Source organism: Melanotaenia boesemani, chromosome 16 (genome assembly GCF_017639745.1).
Source record: "Melanotaenia boesemani isolate fMelBoe1 chromosome 16, fMelBoe1.pri, whole genome shotgun sequence".
Classification (NCBI taxonomy): Eukaryota; Metazoa; Chordata; class Actinopteri; order Atheriniformes; family Melanotaeniidae; genus Melanotaenia; species Melanotaenia boesemani.
The window spans coordinates 17,561,113-17,578,755 of record NC_055697.1 but is presented as its reverse complement, the minus strand read 5'-3'; the positions used below and the strand labels follow the sequence as shown (position 1 = coordinate 17,578,755).

General features: G+C 38.2%; 2 protein-coding genes and 1 pseudogene across 7 annotated transcripts; 1 reads left to right on the top strand and 2 right to left on the bottom strand.

The window, feature by feature from the left end:
- Positions 1-1,201: 1,201 nt before the first annotated feature.
- sfxn3 (sideroflexin 3) lies at positions 1,202-9,615 on the top strand. Its single transcript, XM_042010996.1, has 11 exons — positions 1,202-1,287; positions 2,964-3,128; positions 3,375-3,545; positions 4,788-4,886; positions 5,482-5,557; positions 5,679-5,764; positions 5,847-5,974; positions 6,282-6,331; positions 6,527-6,576; positions 6,673-6,720; positions 6,814-9,615. Exons 2-11 carry the CDS (start codon positions 2,965-2,967, stop codon positions 6,908-6,910), a joined length of 969 nt encoding a protein of 322 aa, XP_041866930.1. The 5' UTR covers positions 1,202-1,287; position 2,964; the 3' UTR covers positions 6,911-9,615.
- A 1,009-nt stretch (positions 9,616-10,624) lies between these two features.
- On the bottom strand, positions 10,625-15,018 carry LOC121656033 (peroxiredoxin-like 2A). Of its 6 annotated transcripts, none has more exons than XM_042011010.1 (7): positions 14,926-14,944; positions 13,188-13,437; positions 12,463-12,645; positions 12,021-12,112; positions 11,787-11,927; positions 11,490-11,654; positions 10,625-11,407 (listed from the first exon to the last, which is right to left on the bottom strand). In XM_042011010.1, exons 3-7 carry the CDS (start codon positions 12,605-12,607, stop codon positions 11,312-11,314), a joined length of 639 nt encoding a protein of 212 aa, XP_041866944.1. In that variant the 5' UTR covers positions 12,608-12,645; positions 13,188-13,437; positions 14,926-14,944; the 3' UTR covers positions 10,625-11,311. The 6 variants fall into 6 exon arrangements, with proteins under 6 accessions (XP_041866944.1, XP_041866942.1, XP_041866943.1 ...); XM_042011008.1 differs by lacking the exon at positions 14,926-14,944 and adding an exon at positions 13,895-14,023; XM_042011009.1 differs by lacking the exon at positions 14,926-14,944 and adding an exon at positions 13,518-13,869.
- Positions 15,019-15,417: 399 nt separating this feature from the next.
- LOC121656120 lies at positions 15,418-17,135 on the bottom strand (annotated as a pseudogene).
- Positions 17,136-17,643: the final 508 nt, after the last annotated feature.

Here is a 17,643-nt window from a genome sequence, read left to right as displayed (position 1 = left end):
GTGTCCGTGTTGTGCTGCACGAGCTCGGACAGGCGCTCACCGGGCCGCCTCGCTGACGCATTAACGGACACCTCCGGAGTATTAGTGCCACCTCATTTGTTTTCCAGATTACCATTATTGTCTTAAGAGGTATAAGTCTTTATAAGCCTTTGCAGCTGAGCAGTGATGATTAAGTATCCTGCACTAATTGCACCATCATTAAAGAAACACTTGTCTAATGCGGCTTGTCCCCAGATAAACCCTGTTGTTAATGTGTTTGTGAAGTTTCTATAATTTAGTAAGGCAAATGGGGGAAGTAGATGGACAACGGGCAAATTTTTCCTGATGCTTTACCACACTAAGATGGCTAAACATCACCCTCTGGTGTCCAGAGTTGTCATAGCATCACATCCATGCAGACCACGACTTTTCAGTAGTTTTGCCACATGCTCACTTACAGAATTTAAAGAATTGAGGATCAGGAAACTACAACTAAAGGTGAAGTTTAAATAAATACACTTTTTCGATTAGCCTACATGTTTCCTTTGACTGTATTCCTCAAGAAGACATTGATGTTTACAGTCCATACTATGACCTAAACTAAAAATATCTCTCTAAATATCTGTAAAATGTTTGGACTGGTTTCCAAAGTGTAGAAAATCCTAAAGAAAAAAAATCTCGACCCAGTCAATTGTTTTTTAACCAATCATGTCTAGCCTGCTTCTCACGCCCTGGAAATTCCGACAAGTCTCGTCCCCCATGACAAACACCGCCCCCTGTGTGTCATTGGATAGTGTTGCTTTCACGGACTTCTCAAAGTGTTGTTTTCTTCAGGTTTATGATTAACTTGACCAGTTCTTTCAAAAAATATATATTATCATGTTTTATATTTTATTAATGCAAAGCTTTATCAAAATTTCATGTTAATGTTCAATAGGTAGTATGCAAATCGACACATTAGTTGACATTAGATCCAATATATCAGTGGATGATTTTGAGTCTATATTTCTTTAGCTCTCCTTTATCATTGTAGAAATGTTCTCTGTAGCCCTCATATGAGTTAGATATTATGTTAAATTGTTATCTACTATTTTTTTCACCTACAGTTCAGACAACTAACACTGGCCATCTTTTGTTCAACTATGTCAATTCTAATTTTACCATACATGACCATACCTGACTCACCTGACATTATTGACTTGCAATATTTTTTTTTTTTTACCGTACATGAAGGCATCATAGGACCATCGATTGGTGCTGTGATATTGAGAGGTCATACATTTTGAAACAACAAAGAATTCAGAGCAGGTACGTGTTAGTGTGGACCTTATTGTTATATGCAATTACTTTAAAACAAATGCGCATTCGCTCCGTCTGAATATGTGGTCTTGTAAAGCTAAATGAAGCACTAGCATGGTTGTTTAGCTTGTAAACTACTGGCTAGCTGTTTGTATACTGTAAGCAAATGGTTTGTTTTGATTACATAAAAAGCTGTTTATTTTTCTCTCCATGTTAATATTTGATTTTGTGGAGTCATAATTTGGTTTTGATGGCCTGATCCACTATTGCTGAGCTCCAGCAAATATGTTTGGAGGCACTGCTGGCTGCTAGCTTGTTGGCTACAGTGCTGCTAAGAGAAACCGGTAGCATGTCGTGACTTCTCCTATCCCATCTGTCATCGCGTAAATCTCAACGTTTCATCGATCGGTGTCATGCATTTAAAACTATTTAAGAACGGCAACCAAATCTAGTTTGTTTTTAGCACTTTAACCAACGTTTGTTCTTGAATCTACTATTACAATACTCTTTTGTAGCATGTGGCTTATGGTATTTCCTTATTCATTTGCTGCTTTTGGATTTGTCCAGAGGTGGGACAGTCACGTCAAGATAACACCAGCATTTCATTTGTCCCAAGGGGTTGTAATATTTTCATGACCACAGCATCATGTGGATTGTCCCTGCAAACACTGTAGAAATTCTGCGTGTAAAAACACATACAGTGTTGTAATGGTGTAACAGTCTCCAGTGCACTAGTAAAAATATAAAGTACTAAGATAATTATTTGATGATCAATTTCGCATTTAAAAGACTAGTGAAATATAACCATTTTATAGCCATTTTATTATATTACAAGGGAAAATGCCACAAATTCTGGAAGTGCCTTTAAAAAAAGAGAGAAAAAAAAGGAAAATATAACGTTAAACATAATAATTGCTTGATAAAAGGCTTGATTGCATATATCAATTCACCCAGTGCAACTATACAAACCGTGAACTACAGTTCAAGTACAGTTTGTTTTCCAGTATGTTTTTTCTTTATCTCGTCTTTACAGCCACAGCTGACACAAGCTTCTGCCAGCTACCTACTTAGAAATAAAACAAAACAAAATACAAAACTTGAGTTTGGTACAGCAGAAACATTAAAACATTTAGTCAAATACAAAGTATGCATTTTATATGTTGGAAAGGACTGAGAGGTGAAACATGTAGTAAAACAGGTCAAATAGTTTGCTAGGGGTTATTTTCTCAAAAATAACCATGTGCACTGGGTGGTGTGCTTTTCATTGTTGGGGGAGGGGTCCAAACCTCAGTCTGTGCTACAGCAGTGTTTATAATGAGGCAGAGATGGTGGGGGCTTAACTTTGCCACCAGGCTTTTTATTATATTAATTTTACCTGTACATCTGCAGTGCTTACTTTTAAACAGAGAGTATTAAATTCATGATCCTCTCACTGGCGATATTAATTTCCCTGTTCTTTGTTCATATTGGTCATATGCTTTGGCAATTGTAGTCTTCATTTTAAAGCATGTATGCTATAATTTTCAAAGAAAGCGATCTAAATCTAATATCTAAATCTAGTATTTAAAATGTGCTTCATTATTTAGATCCATACAGTTGACCAAAACTGTTAATTTGTATATACATGCTAATTTAGTCTGTTTTAATTTGTTATCACACTGAAATAGTTTTTGCTTTTGATCCAGGATGTCGGAGGAGTTGTCTCTCAACATAAACATCAAGGAGCCGAGATGGGACCAAGGAACATTCATGGGTCGGGCCAAGCACTTCTTTATGGTCACAGATCCCAGGAACGTCCTGCTGTCCTCTGAGACTCTGGAGGAGGCCAGAGTGATCGTGGAAAACTACAGGTGAGAAATAGAGGGTTGAATCAAAGTTGAAATTTTTACCCGAACAGGTAAAAATGTAGTTAATTGTGAAAATTGCACAGAAACTTGAATGGAAAATAATTTCTTTCCATGATAGTGTAGCATGAATTTAGCTATCAATTATAAAATATAATGTGTTACAAAATTAGAAAGCACAACATAAATGAAGTTGAGAAAGTTTCTTTGTTAAAATATCAAATCCTTCTGCTGTTTTAACTTTAATTTCAGATCTGGGATTGTAAAGCCTGGCTTGACGGAGGATGAACTCTGGAGAGCCAAGTATGTTTACGACTCTGCCTTCCACCCAGACACCGGAGAGAAGATGTTTGTGATTGGCCGGATGTCCGCTCAGGTGCCAATGAACATGTCCATCACAGGCTGCATGCTTACCTTCTACAGGTACAGAACCATTCACTGCTTCCTAAACCACACACTGATAATTTAAAAAAAAAAGTATGATAACTGAACACGATGCAAATTCTGTTTGAATGTAAAGTCATGTGTAAACTGCATACAGCCGTGGATAAAAATAGAAAACGTAATCTCTGCACAGTGAAAATCCTCTTAAAGAATAAAAAAATGCCACCACCTCTCCATAACTCACTGTGCCGTCTGACTGATGAAAAGTGGAAATGCACATACAAAAGTAATTTAAATTTAATTTTCATACAGTAATCTTTAATTAAGCTGTGTATGATTTGAATAATACTACTACTACTACTACTAATAGTAATAATAATAATAATAATAATAATACATTTATGTAGCACTTTCCAACAACCTGCAGGTGACCAAAGTGTTTTATTAAATTAAATTAATTAAAAAATTCTAGATCAAAGCAATACCAATAGCAAATACTTGCTTGTTTAAGACTAAAAACATGGATTTTCTACTTTCCATCGTTACATCTTTATTTAATAGGGATTTATAACTGGTTAATAATCAATTAATACAGTGTTGTTTCTGGCTGTTACCACCTGAGGGCACCGATGTTTGACTCTTTATATTTCACACATTTGTTTAGGTGTGAAAATATTAGGACACAGAGATGATTTTCAATTATTTAGCTGTTAACTAAATATATTCAGCTCAGCTGTCTCATAAGTTGAAAAGATTAAACTCCAGACTCACAGCTTTCATTTAAAAGACAAAGAATTGTCTCACTTCTATTTGGAAAAATTTTATCGTTTTTAAAAACATAATTTGATACTTGATAAAAATCTTTTGTAAGACAGAAACATCTTGAAGTCGTGAACTTAAACACAGGTCTTTGGCTTTGTGATGCTTTATTAGGTCTTTCTGCCTTTAACTTTGTCTTCAGAAAGAGAAATGCAGCTGGTTCAGGTTGAGGCCTTACTTGTTGACTACAAAATAATCTGTGTAACTAACATAACTCATTATTGTAAGCTGTGTCACAACATGACACAAATATGTCTTGATGGAGGATGCAGATGGTGTGCACAAAACTGGAAATATCTAACCTGCTGACATAAAAATAGCTTTTGTGGTAGAGCTCTTTGCATGCTCTTCACACATTGTTTTTTATCTTTATTACAAAACCTTTTAATGCTGCAGTCCCCAAAATAGTGTGAAGTCTTAACTTCCTCAAACACATCACTGTGTGCTCTGTTGTGTTTGCAGAACTACTCCAGCAGTTGTGTTCTGGCAGTGGGTTAACCAGTCCTTCAACGCTATCGTCAACTACACCAACCGCAGTGGAGATGCTCCTATCACCGTGAAGTAGGGAGGACTTCTCAATTCCCTTCCACTCTAGATCACTCCTGTCCTCCTTCTAAACTAGTGTCTATAAGGAGGTTGTGGGAGCTGCTGCCCTATCCCTCACAGCGGTATTGTGTTCCACCGTTAAGCATGATCAGCCTCATGTTACTGTGACTTCATGCTGACATAGACTCCCATCTGAAGTCAGGTCTACATCTATTTGCATACTGACTTCACTGTGCTAAAACAATGGAGGCAGTGCATGCATTTTCTGCAGAATTGCATCAAATGCATGCATTTATGAAGAGCAAGGGGGTTGTCTTTTCAACATGTAAAAATTTATTTAAGCATGAATTCAAAGATATCCCATCATGCTTTGCTTCATAAGCATTGTTAGGAAGTGCTTGTTATTTAACATGGTCTTTTCATACATAACTTGACTTTGCACTTTGTGCAACTCAACTTGGAAATATGTCCCATGTTATGAATGGTTCTTGTTTATAGACTCTCAGCTGTGCTCTTCATAACCTGTCCGATATCTCAGCTATTTTTATATATGAAAAGGAAGGAGATGGGTAATGTGTGATTTGTGTCTACTTCATCCTTGCTCTTGCAGCCAGCTGGGTGCGGCCTACGTCAGTGCTACTAGTGGAGCCGTAGTCACTGCCTTGGGACTCAAGTCTCTAGCTAAGGTAACATGTGAGGTTCACATTATTAGCACATGAAGCTCAAGAAGTAACCTGGATACAAATTCACTGATTTTGGGAAATCTGTCAGATATCTGAATGTGTCTCTGATTTCTCATCTCGGCAGCGCCTCCCCCCAATCGTCAGCCGGTTTGTCCCTTTTGCTGCTGTTGCTGCTGCTAACTGTATCAACATTCCTTTTATGAGACAGAGGTGAGGTCACTACAGTATTGATCAGTCAATTATAAAAGCTTATGCAGCTTCTTTACATGACATTTGTGTTTCCTTCTGCCAGGGAACTGAAGTACGGTATCCCTGTGATGGATGAGAATGGAAACAGGTTAGGAGAATCTGTAAATGCTGCCAAACAGGCCATCGTACAGGTGGTGGTGTCCAGGATCGGCATGGCAGTTCCAGCAATGGGTAATTGTGATCCTTGTATTTGATGATTTAAGGTGGTTAAAATCAGTATTTTTGTAGTTTGACTCATGTCTAAATATCAGTTGTGTTCAGCATCGACAGACCTAACTTAACTTGAGGTTAATCAACTCATGATGCCAGAATAATCGGCTTTTCAAACATTCTGTTTCCAGTTTCAGTCTAACATTTCCTCCAGTCTTACAATGTTCAACACAGACGCCAATAATGTCAACATACTGGTTTTGTCAGGATTTTAGGAGTGGACTGAAATAACTGATTACTTTCTTCTTTTTTTTTCTTTACCCAACAGCCATTCCCCCTGTTATAATGAATTCTCTTGAGAAGAGAGCTTTCATGAAGGTAAGCACACAGCATTCTGGTGCTGGTGTTTGTCAGGCTGATAAGGCCAGCCACATTGATCATGCTACACATACTGTGCAGCCACTGGCATGGCAAGGTCTGTAGATAATCCATGTAGACAAAAACAACAACTTCCTGATATGTCTGTCTGATTTCAATGTACTTCTGTCTTCTCTGATTTTTGCTTCCTTGTAGCGGTTTCCAATTCTAAATGCTCCAGTCCAGGTGGGGCTAGTCGGTCTGTGGTAAGTGAAGTACACTTGTAATCTTTGGGAATGTGTTTTTATGTTATCAAGTAAGTGTCTGTACATCTAAAACATTCCTTTCTGTCCTTTTTTCAGCCTGGTGTTTGCAACTCCTCTGTGCTGCGCCCTGTTCCCTCAGAAAAGGTATCATCAGCCACTTTCATCTCACCTGTACATTGTGCATAATGTGTTATTGGACATGCAGCATCTCAATGATGGTTAACCATCTCTTTGTAGCTCTATGAGCGTGAGTGGGCTGGAAGCAGATCTGCAGGAGAGGATACGACAGACGAGTCCCAACACCACCACAGTCTTCTTTAACAAGGGCCTGTAGGCACACATGTGTAAAACCTATAAACACTCACACACATACAGACACATGTATGTTATCATGGGCACAAGTGGGAGAGCAAATCTATATATGCATTTTTTTTTTTTGTGTGTCTGTGTTTGGTTTTTTTTCTTGGTATTGCTGCGATTGTTGACTGAATTTGAACATGTAGAATAGCTTCTGGTGTAGAAATTAAAAGGCTGTACGTATTTAAAATAGAGGAATCACTGAAGGGAAGATGAAACACAGAAAAAAAGGCTGCTTACACAGAGAGGAAGAGCTTCTTGAGGATGAGAAACTGTCTTCTGATGTATTTTTGATTGTCTTGTGATGTACTTTTTCGGGGGTGGGGGGGCTTTTGTCTTCCGACGGTTAAAACTACATATTGAGCAGCAGTTTATGAATGATTAGTGTTTGACTCATTGAGATATTCTGTTACATTCAGGTTCCTGTTAAATTATTCCAGCTTGAAGCTTGTGCTTGTTAATAATGTTGCTACCGAATGTAACATCATCTTTTTGCCTTGTGTCCTCACTCTTTAAACTCTTGCTCCTCCGCATTTTTTTTTCTGTTTTGGAAAGTTATTTTAAAATGTTTCACAACAAATATATGTGCAGTAAAAAAAAACAAAGAAAAAACTAGGATTGTGTGGTGTAGATCTAGATAGCCCCAACCTTTCATTTAAAAAACCTGTTTACTCTGCCTCTTGTCAACCAGTGCAGCTTTTCACTTCTCTCCTCTAAGTGTTCCTTCATTTTGTTAGACCAGCTAATGAGGTGCTAGGTACATGTGGCAACAAATATATTTAGAAATTATACTACAAATGCTCACGAGCGAACATCGCGTGTGGTTTTTAATCAACTCAGTTTGTGGCTGATTTTCTTAGTGTCTCAGTTATTTTAGGCACTATAATCTATATGCACAAGACAGAAGCGCTGTTTTCTAATCTTAGATACCCCTCTGAATTAGTCTGTTTTCAAATTTAAATGCTGTGCAGATGGCAATTGAAGATGTATTGCTGTTGTCATGTGAAAACTTTGCAACTCAAAACATTACAAGGCTTCTTTTTTAAAAAAGAGAAAGAGTTTTAATTAGCAACATTTAGCTAGCCATATGCAAAACTGTGCTTCAGCCATTGATGTTCTGTTGTACCAAAAGAAACTAATAAATATTGTGTGACAAAGTTAAATACTAAATACCTGTTTGTAGGTGAGGAAAGCAGATTATTGTATGCAAAGTGTTTGTTGCTTCTTTGTGGAAGTGGACAGTTTGGAGTTTTAACGCCTCTGATCAAAGTCATGCACGTGGTAGACCAAACTCATCAATTACACGGCTGTCCAGGGTAGAGAACTATAATGCTGTGTTTGAGGAAATAGCTGAGTTTATCCCATTTTTGTCTGTTTATATCATGTGAAAATAAGTATATTTTTCTTGGAAATATTTATAAATACCACCTATACATATATGAGGTATAATGTAAGAAGCACATATGCATGAAGGTATTAGTCAATCCATCAGATGGCCCCACATATGCACTTGTATGCAATGTCAGCTTTGCACTGAAGGACGACTGTTTTTCTGCAGATGAGTGAGTGGGGTGTTTTGTGTATGTACGTTTTTAAAAATGATTGTATGACAGTGCTCATCTGTGCACCTATTTAAAGAATAACAGAAGGGGTCCTGAAGGGCCACTGTCCTTCAGGTTTTAGTTATTTCCTTGCTCCAACACCTATATAAAATCTAATTGATCCAACAGCTTCTTGTCATCTTCTTCACAATAACCCATTCATTTCAGTCTGGTGTGTCAGATCAGGGAAACAATGAATACCTGCAGGATATCGGCCCTCAAGGACCAGAGTTCGACACCCCTGATGTAGTCATTGCTGTGCTGCTATAATAGCTAGCTGGATTTGTGTTGCTATTTTAAAGTGTATATATTGAAGGTTTCCATGTTTTTGTTGGATGATATTGAATGATAGTTAAATCTAAATCTTGCTGTCTGCATCCATTGCCCATAATCAAGAAGGTCTTTTTTTTCTTCTTCTTTTTTTTTTTTTTTTTTTTTGCTATAGAAGTGTCTAGAACAAACTGAAGTGTTAGGTTCAGCAGAAAAGCATATTTTCTCAGCTTGTGGCATCAGCACCACCGTCTTATCTCACCCGCAGATCGAGCCAAAGATGAGACGGGTATCAAGGAGAGGAAGTTTGTAGCTTTTAAAGTTTTTGCTTCAGCTTTAACACATGGACCTTTGGCCAGACTTTTCTTCTGCAGAAGCATTTTTTAACGTTTGCAAGTGGTAAATGGTTCCCAAAATTGTGCAGCACTCAACACCAAAATTTTAAGGAATGTTACAAAGCACAGCCATGAAGTTTTTTTTTAACATGCAAATAAATCCCAACATATTTTAAACAAATATGTTGTTGACTTTACAATACAGTAAAATCACTAACAAAACTTTGCACTCAACCCTGATTTACACCTAAGTTGTGCATGCTTTAGCCCTAAAGGTACAAATGTAAAGATACTCTTTGTTCTGCTTACACTCTGTAAATGTTTTGCTTCTATTTTTTGTGGACATACAACTTACAAACATGTAGTTCTGTCAGTATTAGTGCACAGTGTTTTCTCACTCTGTTTCGTATTGAGAGATGTTTTCTTGATGTGAAATATCCTTTACTCAGAGCAATAGAATAAAATGTGTAACCATGTTCACGCCTGCCTGTTTAATGCAGTAGTATTAAACACTTTAAATGATCAATGCATTGGAAATATATTGTGGATTTGCCGTACTTAATGAACTTTAACCCATTGAGTCCTGTGCCTAATTTTATGGCCTGTGCTAGAAAAATGCACACCTGTAATGGAATGAGTATATATCTTCAACCAAAAGGTCTATTTCAGTACTTCGGGTGTTATAAAAAAAATTTGTTGTGTAAATAGTTAAGATTCCAAAATGGTAATTTTGGCACAGTTTGACACCATATATTTTCAAAGTCTTAAAATTGGGGAACTTCAGGTTTTAAAGTTAAGAAGTCATGTTAAAGTGGAAAAAAAATGAGACTGGTTAAAGTGATGCCTGGTTTAGTTGTTTGACATCAAAATAAGTCAAAGAATACTAGATTATACCGAGCTGTTTGGGACGTATGGAGCCATTCAGAAGAGAGCATAAATTTGCTTTCATGTTGCACAAGATGTGGAAAATTTCCATGTAGCTATACATTTTTCCATTTATTTACTTCGTGAATAGTTTTTTATAGCTCATGGTTTTAAAGCATGTTAAACTTTAAAGGGCAAAAACATATCATAAGAAGCCACAAGACTGTTAGTCTGAGAGGAAATGGCTGGTAAACTGGTTAATACCCATATTATTGCACTTTGCATGATTAGACTGGACCAAGCCAAAGTTTCAGCATAATTAAATATAAAAGGTTTCATTGTTTCTTGCAATATTTTTATGCAGAATAGTCACAGATAATCTGATAAAACCTAAATATAAATGTTTAAGATCCCCAAGTTTTTCATTGTTATAGTCTAACATCAGATCATGCAGCTCTGTTAAAAATATTTAGTATTCACTGCAATAAGAATTAAGCATCATAAAAAATTCACGAGTAAAATACTGCAGTCCTATGAGGAAAAAGCAGTTTATTTTGCATAAGTGATGCTGTTCAGTCTTTTTCCCCCCAATTTCAAAATTAAATAAAAACAAGGACAACTGTGATTAACTCATTTTTATTTGTCTGCAGCTAATATGCCCACGTGTGTGTGTGTGCTTTGTGTCTAACACAAACACACATGAAAGCAACACTTGCGTCAAGCATCACAAACACGCCTCATCACAAGGACGGGAGCTGAACCTGCATGCGTTTGGGCATCAAACCTGCTCCTCTCAGCGCTGAGTTTAGAGTCAAGTTGTCATTATCACACACACAGGCCACACACTCCCACCTCTCATGTCAGAGGCTGTTCAGGAGCCTGACCAGGGGATGCAAATGAAGCTTTTACACAATTAAAAATGTGCCACTACAATACAGATAACATAGATTATCAATATGAAATCCAGACTTTAGATCGAAATGTTTATTTGAAGGACGGATTTCAGGTGGAAGGATCATCGTACCTGAATGACAACGCTGCCTCAAAGTCCCTTTCTTTTAATGCCCATGTCAAAATCCAAGCTTGTGAGCAATTACTGGCAAATGCTGGAATATTATTGGCTCTGTCCTGCAATGCACAGCTCATTTTACACATTAAACAGCAAATTACGGTGCAAAAGACAGAGGTAATATCGTGATATTGCAGATTTTAACAACAGTTCAACATGTCAAGCTACAAATATGAATTATTTGATGTAGTTTGCATCTAATACGGTGTATCTACTCTTTGTCTAACACTACAAATATATTATTTCACTGGCACAATTTTCTTTATAGCCTCTAGAACATCTGCTGTGTCCACCTTGTCACCAAACTCCTTCTCACGATGTTCCAGGAGGATTCCCTGCAAAACACCACACAAAGCAGACATGTCTTATGTGGAACTACTAAGCCAGTCTCTTCAGTTTAGATATTTGATTAGCTACCTGGTCTCCTGCTCCAATGACAAACACTCCTCCCAGAATGAAACCCTCTCCACTCATGTTGCCCTGATAACCAGACCTCCAAGCCCGTATGAAATTCTGCCACACTCCAAGGCGAATGAAGCCAAGGCCCCCCATCTTCCTCTGCAGCGGGCCGTAGAAACGTTTCTATAAATAGGAATTTTAGTTTTAGTGAGCCAAATGAGGTGAAATGTAGAATGCAGCAAAACATTCTTTAAATTTAGTCTTTAGGCAGCTTAAGAAAAATGTAAAAAGCTTAGAAGATCTTTAGCTGAAAACCTGTTCATCTATATAGATGTCCCCAGCAAAGTGCGGCCTGAAGTCCTGAATCTCTGTACCAACGTTCTCTTTCACCACAGCGACCAGAGGGACCCCGAGCTCTGCCAGCTGGGTCTTCAGAGAGGAGAGCTCTGAGGCCTCCTACAGTAGGACAGCATTAAAAAGGAGAAAATTAGCACATATGCACCTCAGAGATAACTTAGAAAATCTTCAGCTTTAATATTGTAATATTACCTCTCTGCACAAAAATCATCCAGGCCGCCGAACAGCCATGATCACAGCCCCGTTCTTCTCCCACAGGCTCTTTGCTTTGATGACCTTTTCATCTGCAGACCAAACAATAACAGACTTAAACTTGACATGTTCATGATAAGTTGCATGTCTACTGTCTTCTATAAAACCTACCAGACTGTAGTTAATTGTTGAAAATATCTGATACCAGCTTCACGGGAGAAAAGAAAAAACTGGGACATCGATATAGTAGCATGCTTATTAAGAAAAGCACACAAAGTCAATCTCTGGCACTTAAATGTTATACACAATCTCATTCACTGCATATACAAAGCATGCACACATGCAGCCGTAATAAAACCTACATATGACTGATTTTATAGCTGATGTGACAACAGGCTTATTGGTGGACTATGTTATTAAAAAGCATCTGAGAGCCGCTAACCTTCGATGGTGGAGTGCAGGTTGGCATCTTCAAGGTATTGCAGTGATGCACTGGCAGCTTTAGGGAGGCAGAGATCAGTGTTGGCCAAGAAGACTGCAGCTAGGGCAGCTCCAATAGCACCCAGACCCAGCGACCACAACCCCATTCCAAAAAGCTCCCCCTCCAATCCAGACCCCGATGACACTGCAGCACAACAAAGCAGAAACATGAGGAATACATGCCGCGACAGTGGTTGTTGTGACTTAAATTTTAGGTATGCAAACTCTATGCATGTGTCACTGCAGCTAAATACGTCAAGCTCATCTATTCTAGAGAAATCAAATCTCCCTGAGGCCAACAAGACCCAGCAAGCCCAGTTTTTTTTCTTTTTGTTTTTTGCCAAGGAAGCAGTGTTCGGTGCTTTATGCCACTACAGCCTCTCAACTCGAACTAAACTAAACCTCACCCATAAGATTAACTATTTGAAACACACATGACACCATTGTTAAACTAATTTAGTAAACATTTCCTTAATTGTTTGGCCAAAGAAATATTAAAAACAATGTTAAATATGATCTAAGGTCTTTAAATATTCATTTGTTAAATTATTCCAAAAGCTTTTTTTTTTTTACTTTTTACAAAGTAAGTAGAGTAAGGCAGAACAGACCACAAATATTTCTACATGAAAGCTGTTTAGGTTGTTAGAGAGGACAGCTAACCGTGTGGGCACGCAAATATGTCCTTGCCTGAAGTGATCTTGTTTGGATCAGGACTTGCTTTGGCTTTACTTTGGTGAAACAAAGCGCTCTGGGTCGTTAGAAATTGGCTTTTGGCATTGGTGGAGGATTGGCTGCTCGCGGCAGAGCTCCCCAAAGGGAGGACATAGCAGCGCAGGGGAAGTCTCCACCTCAGCGCTGTCGAACATCTGGACAGAGCCAGCTTCAGGGACTGCTGTAAAGGTCTGAGTCTCTCACTACAAACACCCTCAAGATTTCACTGGAAGACACAAAACACAAGGCTGTTCTAAGCAGGTTAAACCATCCCACCATGCCATGCTGCAGACAATACGGGCTTACCTTTGAGGAGCGATTTTTTGGCAGGCTTACAAGAGTATTATTCTGTGACAATTTACATTCAATGCCAATTGAAAATAATTTCACCTACTGCACAACCGGTTAGCCCTGATTCACAGTTATTTTCCACTCCCTAGAATATAGAAAAATCGCTGCATCGACCAAAATGCAAAGCATGAAGTTCAGAACGTGACGTGTCGCTCTTTTCTTACAATAATTAATACAATAATTAAACTCACTATTTTTACACTAATGCATCCCGAATAAACCAACACACGTCCGACTGAAATACAAACTTGTAAAATCCGTTTACAATCTGCTGCAGAAAGAACAAAAAGATCTGGATTCTCTATCGCAAAGTAAGAAAGGTAAATACTAACTTGTCACTTTCCCCAACAAGCGGATTAAAAAACCCCTCTCTCCCGTGCTTCAGTTCCTCTGGCTTCAAACACTTAGTTGCTCAGATCAGAGTGTTTGCGCCTTATATCTCAGACACGCAGGAAATTATAAAAAAAAAAAAAAAAAAACAGCAGCCAATAGAAACGTCTGGAGCTAAAGAAGCACTGTGGACTTTATGACATGCACTTGCAGATATGGCACTGACAAGAGCTGTCAACACACGTAATTTAGTGTTGCATATAAGTACTGAAAACAACCATTACTTATTCCCTTAATTAAATTTCTCCGCAGTAAAACAGGACAACTAACAACAAAGAACTAATGTAATTGAGTAGTATCACTTAAAAGTGCATTTTAAACGGTATTTTATTTGGATTTGGTCCAAATCATGTTATGCGGAAATACTTTCACTTTAATTGCTTGACCTAGAGTAGCTATATTGGACTTGAAAAAACATAATTTCTCTGTATTCAGCGCTTTCCTCTCTTATATTTATCTGGGTTGTTTTGTAAGGGTTAATCTAATCTCAATGCAAAGTGAAATAAATTTTTTGATACACTAAAATTGTCAAGCTACATTATCAATTTGCTTGAGGATCTTAACACCTCCCTCATGTTTGCTTTTCCCAACTCACAAACCAAAAGATGAGCGCAAAAACAGCCCATTTACTGTTCTGGCGTCAGTTTAAATAGCTGATGACCTTGATTGTGTAAAACACAACACAAACTGATGGACTCAACAGGCTACACTTAAATGTCATATGATACGGACACCAACAGGGTTTGCAACGTTTGGCTTAAGATGTACAGTTTAAAGTTACTGCATTTCGTCCCGATGGTGACCGCAGTTTTGTCAAATTACAGTAACAGTCGACCAATTAGTATTTATGAGTCTAGCATCAGGTATTTACTCTATGGGCTCTGGGTTAGAGCTAGCAAAGCCAGCAGCAGCGATGGATACTGTACCTGCTTTATTAAGTTTTTAATTAGTTTTATCGTCAAACAACACTCACCAGAATCAATGAAGCAGCAAGAAACACCTCGTCAACAAATTTCTGCGCAGGCGTACTAAACGAATTTGAGCGCAGGCTAACTAATCGAAAAAGATGGCTGGAAATTCGATGGAAAGAAAGTGGCAAAACAGCATTCAAACAACACAGGTAGGTAAATAAATAAATAAATAGGAATTATGAAGATATAACCCACACAGTCATGTTGTGAGTTCTTACCCCATCATGAATTTAGTTACATCTCTCTGTGTATTGGTTGTTTATTTGATGATTCACTATTTTCTGCTAATGTGTAATTTTATGGCAGGAGTGTCAAAAGTTGGTCATCGATGGCCACTGTCCTGCAGGTTTTCAATGTTACCCAGCTCCTGTCTTTTATCAGTTTTTGTTGTATTGCATATTATGTCTGTTTTGTCACTTTCACTGCTTTCACTCTCTATATAACCAGTGTGACTTTTTCTGTAACATTATGAAGGACTGTCTGTGGCCCCATGGAGTTTTTGCCAAGAAGGCTTGTTCTGTGATTCACTTATTGGAAAATATGACAAAAGCATTCTGTTAGTATTACCATTGCATTGATTTATTGAGAACAGTTAAATGGCAATTCCAGTTGAGCATCCCAACAGTTTTTTCTCCATCATGTCAGGTACATATTAACTTGTTTTAAGTGTTGGATTTTGTGTGCTATAGAATCAGAGCTGTTCTCTCTGTAGAGTTTAGAAACAAATCGTCATAGAAACACACAAAAAACCATCAGCTAAGCAAGTCCAGATATACAGACAGTGGATCAATAAACAGTTAAAGTGGCATAAATGGACTGCACTGAGTAACATAACAGCAGTGTGAAACTGAGATCATCCATGCTACATGCAGTTGCAATGTAAGTAGGTTTTAACATGTTTAAAGCTTTAGATTGGTGTACAAAAAATCCAGGCTTAGACTGAATGCATACATATATAAGCATGTATGCAATTAATATATAATTAAACACAAAAAAGTCCAGTCATTCATATGTTGAAGTCTACCTTGTCATGTTTTCTCGCATTTTGCGGGCTGTTCTGAGCACTGCGAGCATATTTACTTTATCTCCAAATTCTTTCTCACGGTGCTCCAGTAGAATACCCTGAGGGAACGACAGTTGATCAACAAAGCACCACAAAAACCTTCACACTCATGTGTTATTAAGTTTTTATTCTGTCAGTTACGCCCTACCTGATTTCCTGGCCCAATGACAAAGATTCCTCCTAGAACAAATCCTTCACCTCTCAGATTTCCCCTGAAGCCCCTTCGGTAGGCCCTCCAGAGGTTCTTCCACACACCAATCCGCAGAAACATGGACAGAGTCATCCGTCTCTCTTTAGGGCCATAGAATTTTCTCTGACAGTGATATAAAATCAGCTCATTAGCTTAAATTGTTACTGAATGACATGAAGCTTAATGTGAAGAAAGATTTTTTTTTCAAAAGCAGACCTGCTGATCTACATAGACCTTCCCAAAAAAGTACTTCTTAAAGCTGTCTAGCTCTTTTCCAAGGTTTTCCTTCACCACTGCAAAGAGAGGGACTTGAAGGTCCTGCAGCTGTGGCTTCAGGGAGGACAGCTCAGTGGCCTCCTGGAGTTAGAAGCAAAAGGAGATAATATCATGAATTAAGGTTAAACAGCCATCGTTGTACATATTATCATATCACTTCATACCTCTCTGCACAGTAATCATCCAGGTCGTCGCACAACCATGACCACAGCTCCAGTCTTCTCCCACAGAATTTTGGCTTTGTGTCTCTAATGGACTAAAAGACATAGAAAAACTTTATTAAACCGAAATGCTACTGAATCCTTTGATGTTGGCTCTTTCCATAATTGTGAAGCAGAATTCACCAAGAGTTGGATTGTTCACCTACTAAAGGTATATAAACTGGGACTGGAGTCATGAGACAGGTTAGTTATCATACTGATGGTGTGTTGTTGCAACAGCAATCCTGCTCTCTATGAGCTGAAGCACTTAGTACTGCAGATAGGAAAAGACTAATTTTACAGTGCAGAAAGTTACTGGAATTGTTTCTTGTACTCACCGCCTCCAGTTGTCTTCAGCTCTGTGTTTTCCAGCACTTCTAGGCTGGCCCATGTTGGTTTGGTCTGAAACCAGTCTGTGATGGAGCTGATGAGCTCCGCAACAAACAGGCTTACAGCTTTTAGAATTGTGGTCACAGTCACCATGGCTGGCTCTGCAGGCCGCCTATGGATGAAACATGTACAAGCTTTAGCTTTCGGATTAGTCTGCAACACAACTTTTACCTCTGCTCACTTTTAAACATTTTTTAAACATCTAACTTTAATCTTTTAAAGAACAAGAATGCACTTTGCTTCTTCTGCTCCCATTAAGAATTTCACTGGTTTAACAAAATTCAGACATTTAATTATTAACAAAATAAAATAAAATAAAATATGCAAGTTTCTAATGGGCTGGGATTGAACTCTACAAAAACTTAAACAAGGTTACACTCACCAGATGCTCCCTCTCTGCTAATGAGGAGAAATCAGATGTTTTCAAGCAGCCCTTTAAGCCCTCTAAACTCAGATCCGGCCAATCATGACGAAAGCCTCGCTTATCTGAACAAAACATAATAAGAATTCCTCAGACTGCTTTGAAACAAGGGTCACGTTGAGCTGTACCCGGTTCTGCGTGGCGCAGAATCACTCATCCAACAGCAACACAGCCTCAGCT

What these genes read in the sequence shown, in the direction of transcription:
- sfxn3 (XM_042010996.1), top strand. Translation starts at nt 2,965, where the DNA reads ATGTCGGAGGAGTTGTCTCTCAACATAAACATCAAGGAGCCGAGATGG. An exon ending in CATGGCAGTTCCAGCAATGG is followed by an intron (nt 5,975 to 6,281) that starts GTAATTGTGATC and finishes TTTACCCAACAG; the next exon opens with CCATTCCCCCTGTTATAATG. An exon ending in AGAAGAGAGCTTTCATGAAG is followed by an intron (nt 6,332 to 6,526) that starts GTAAGCACACAG and finishes GCTTCCTTGTAG; the next exon opens with CGGTTTCCAATTCTAAATGC.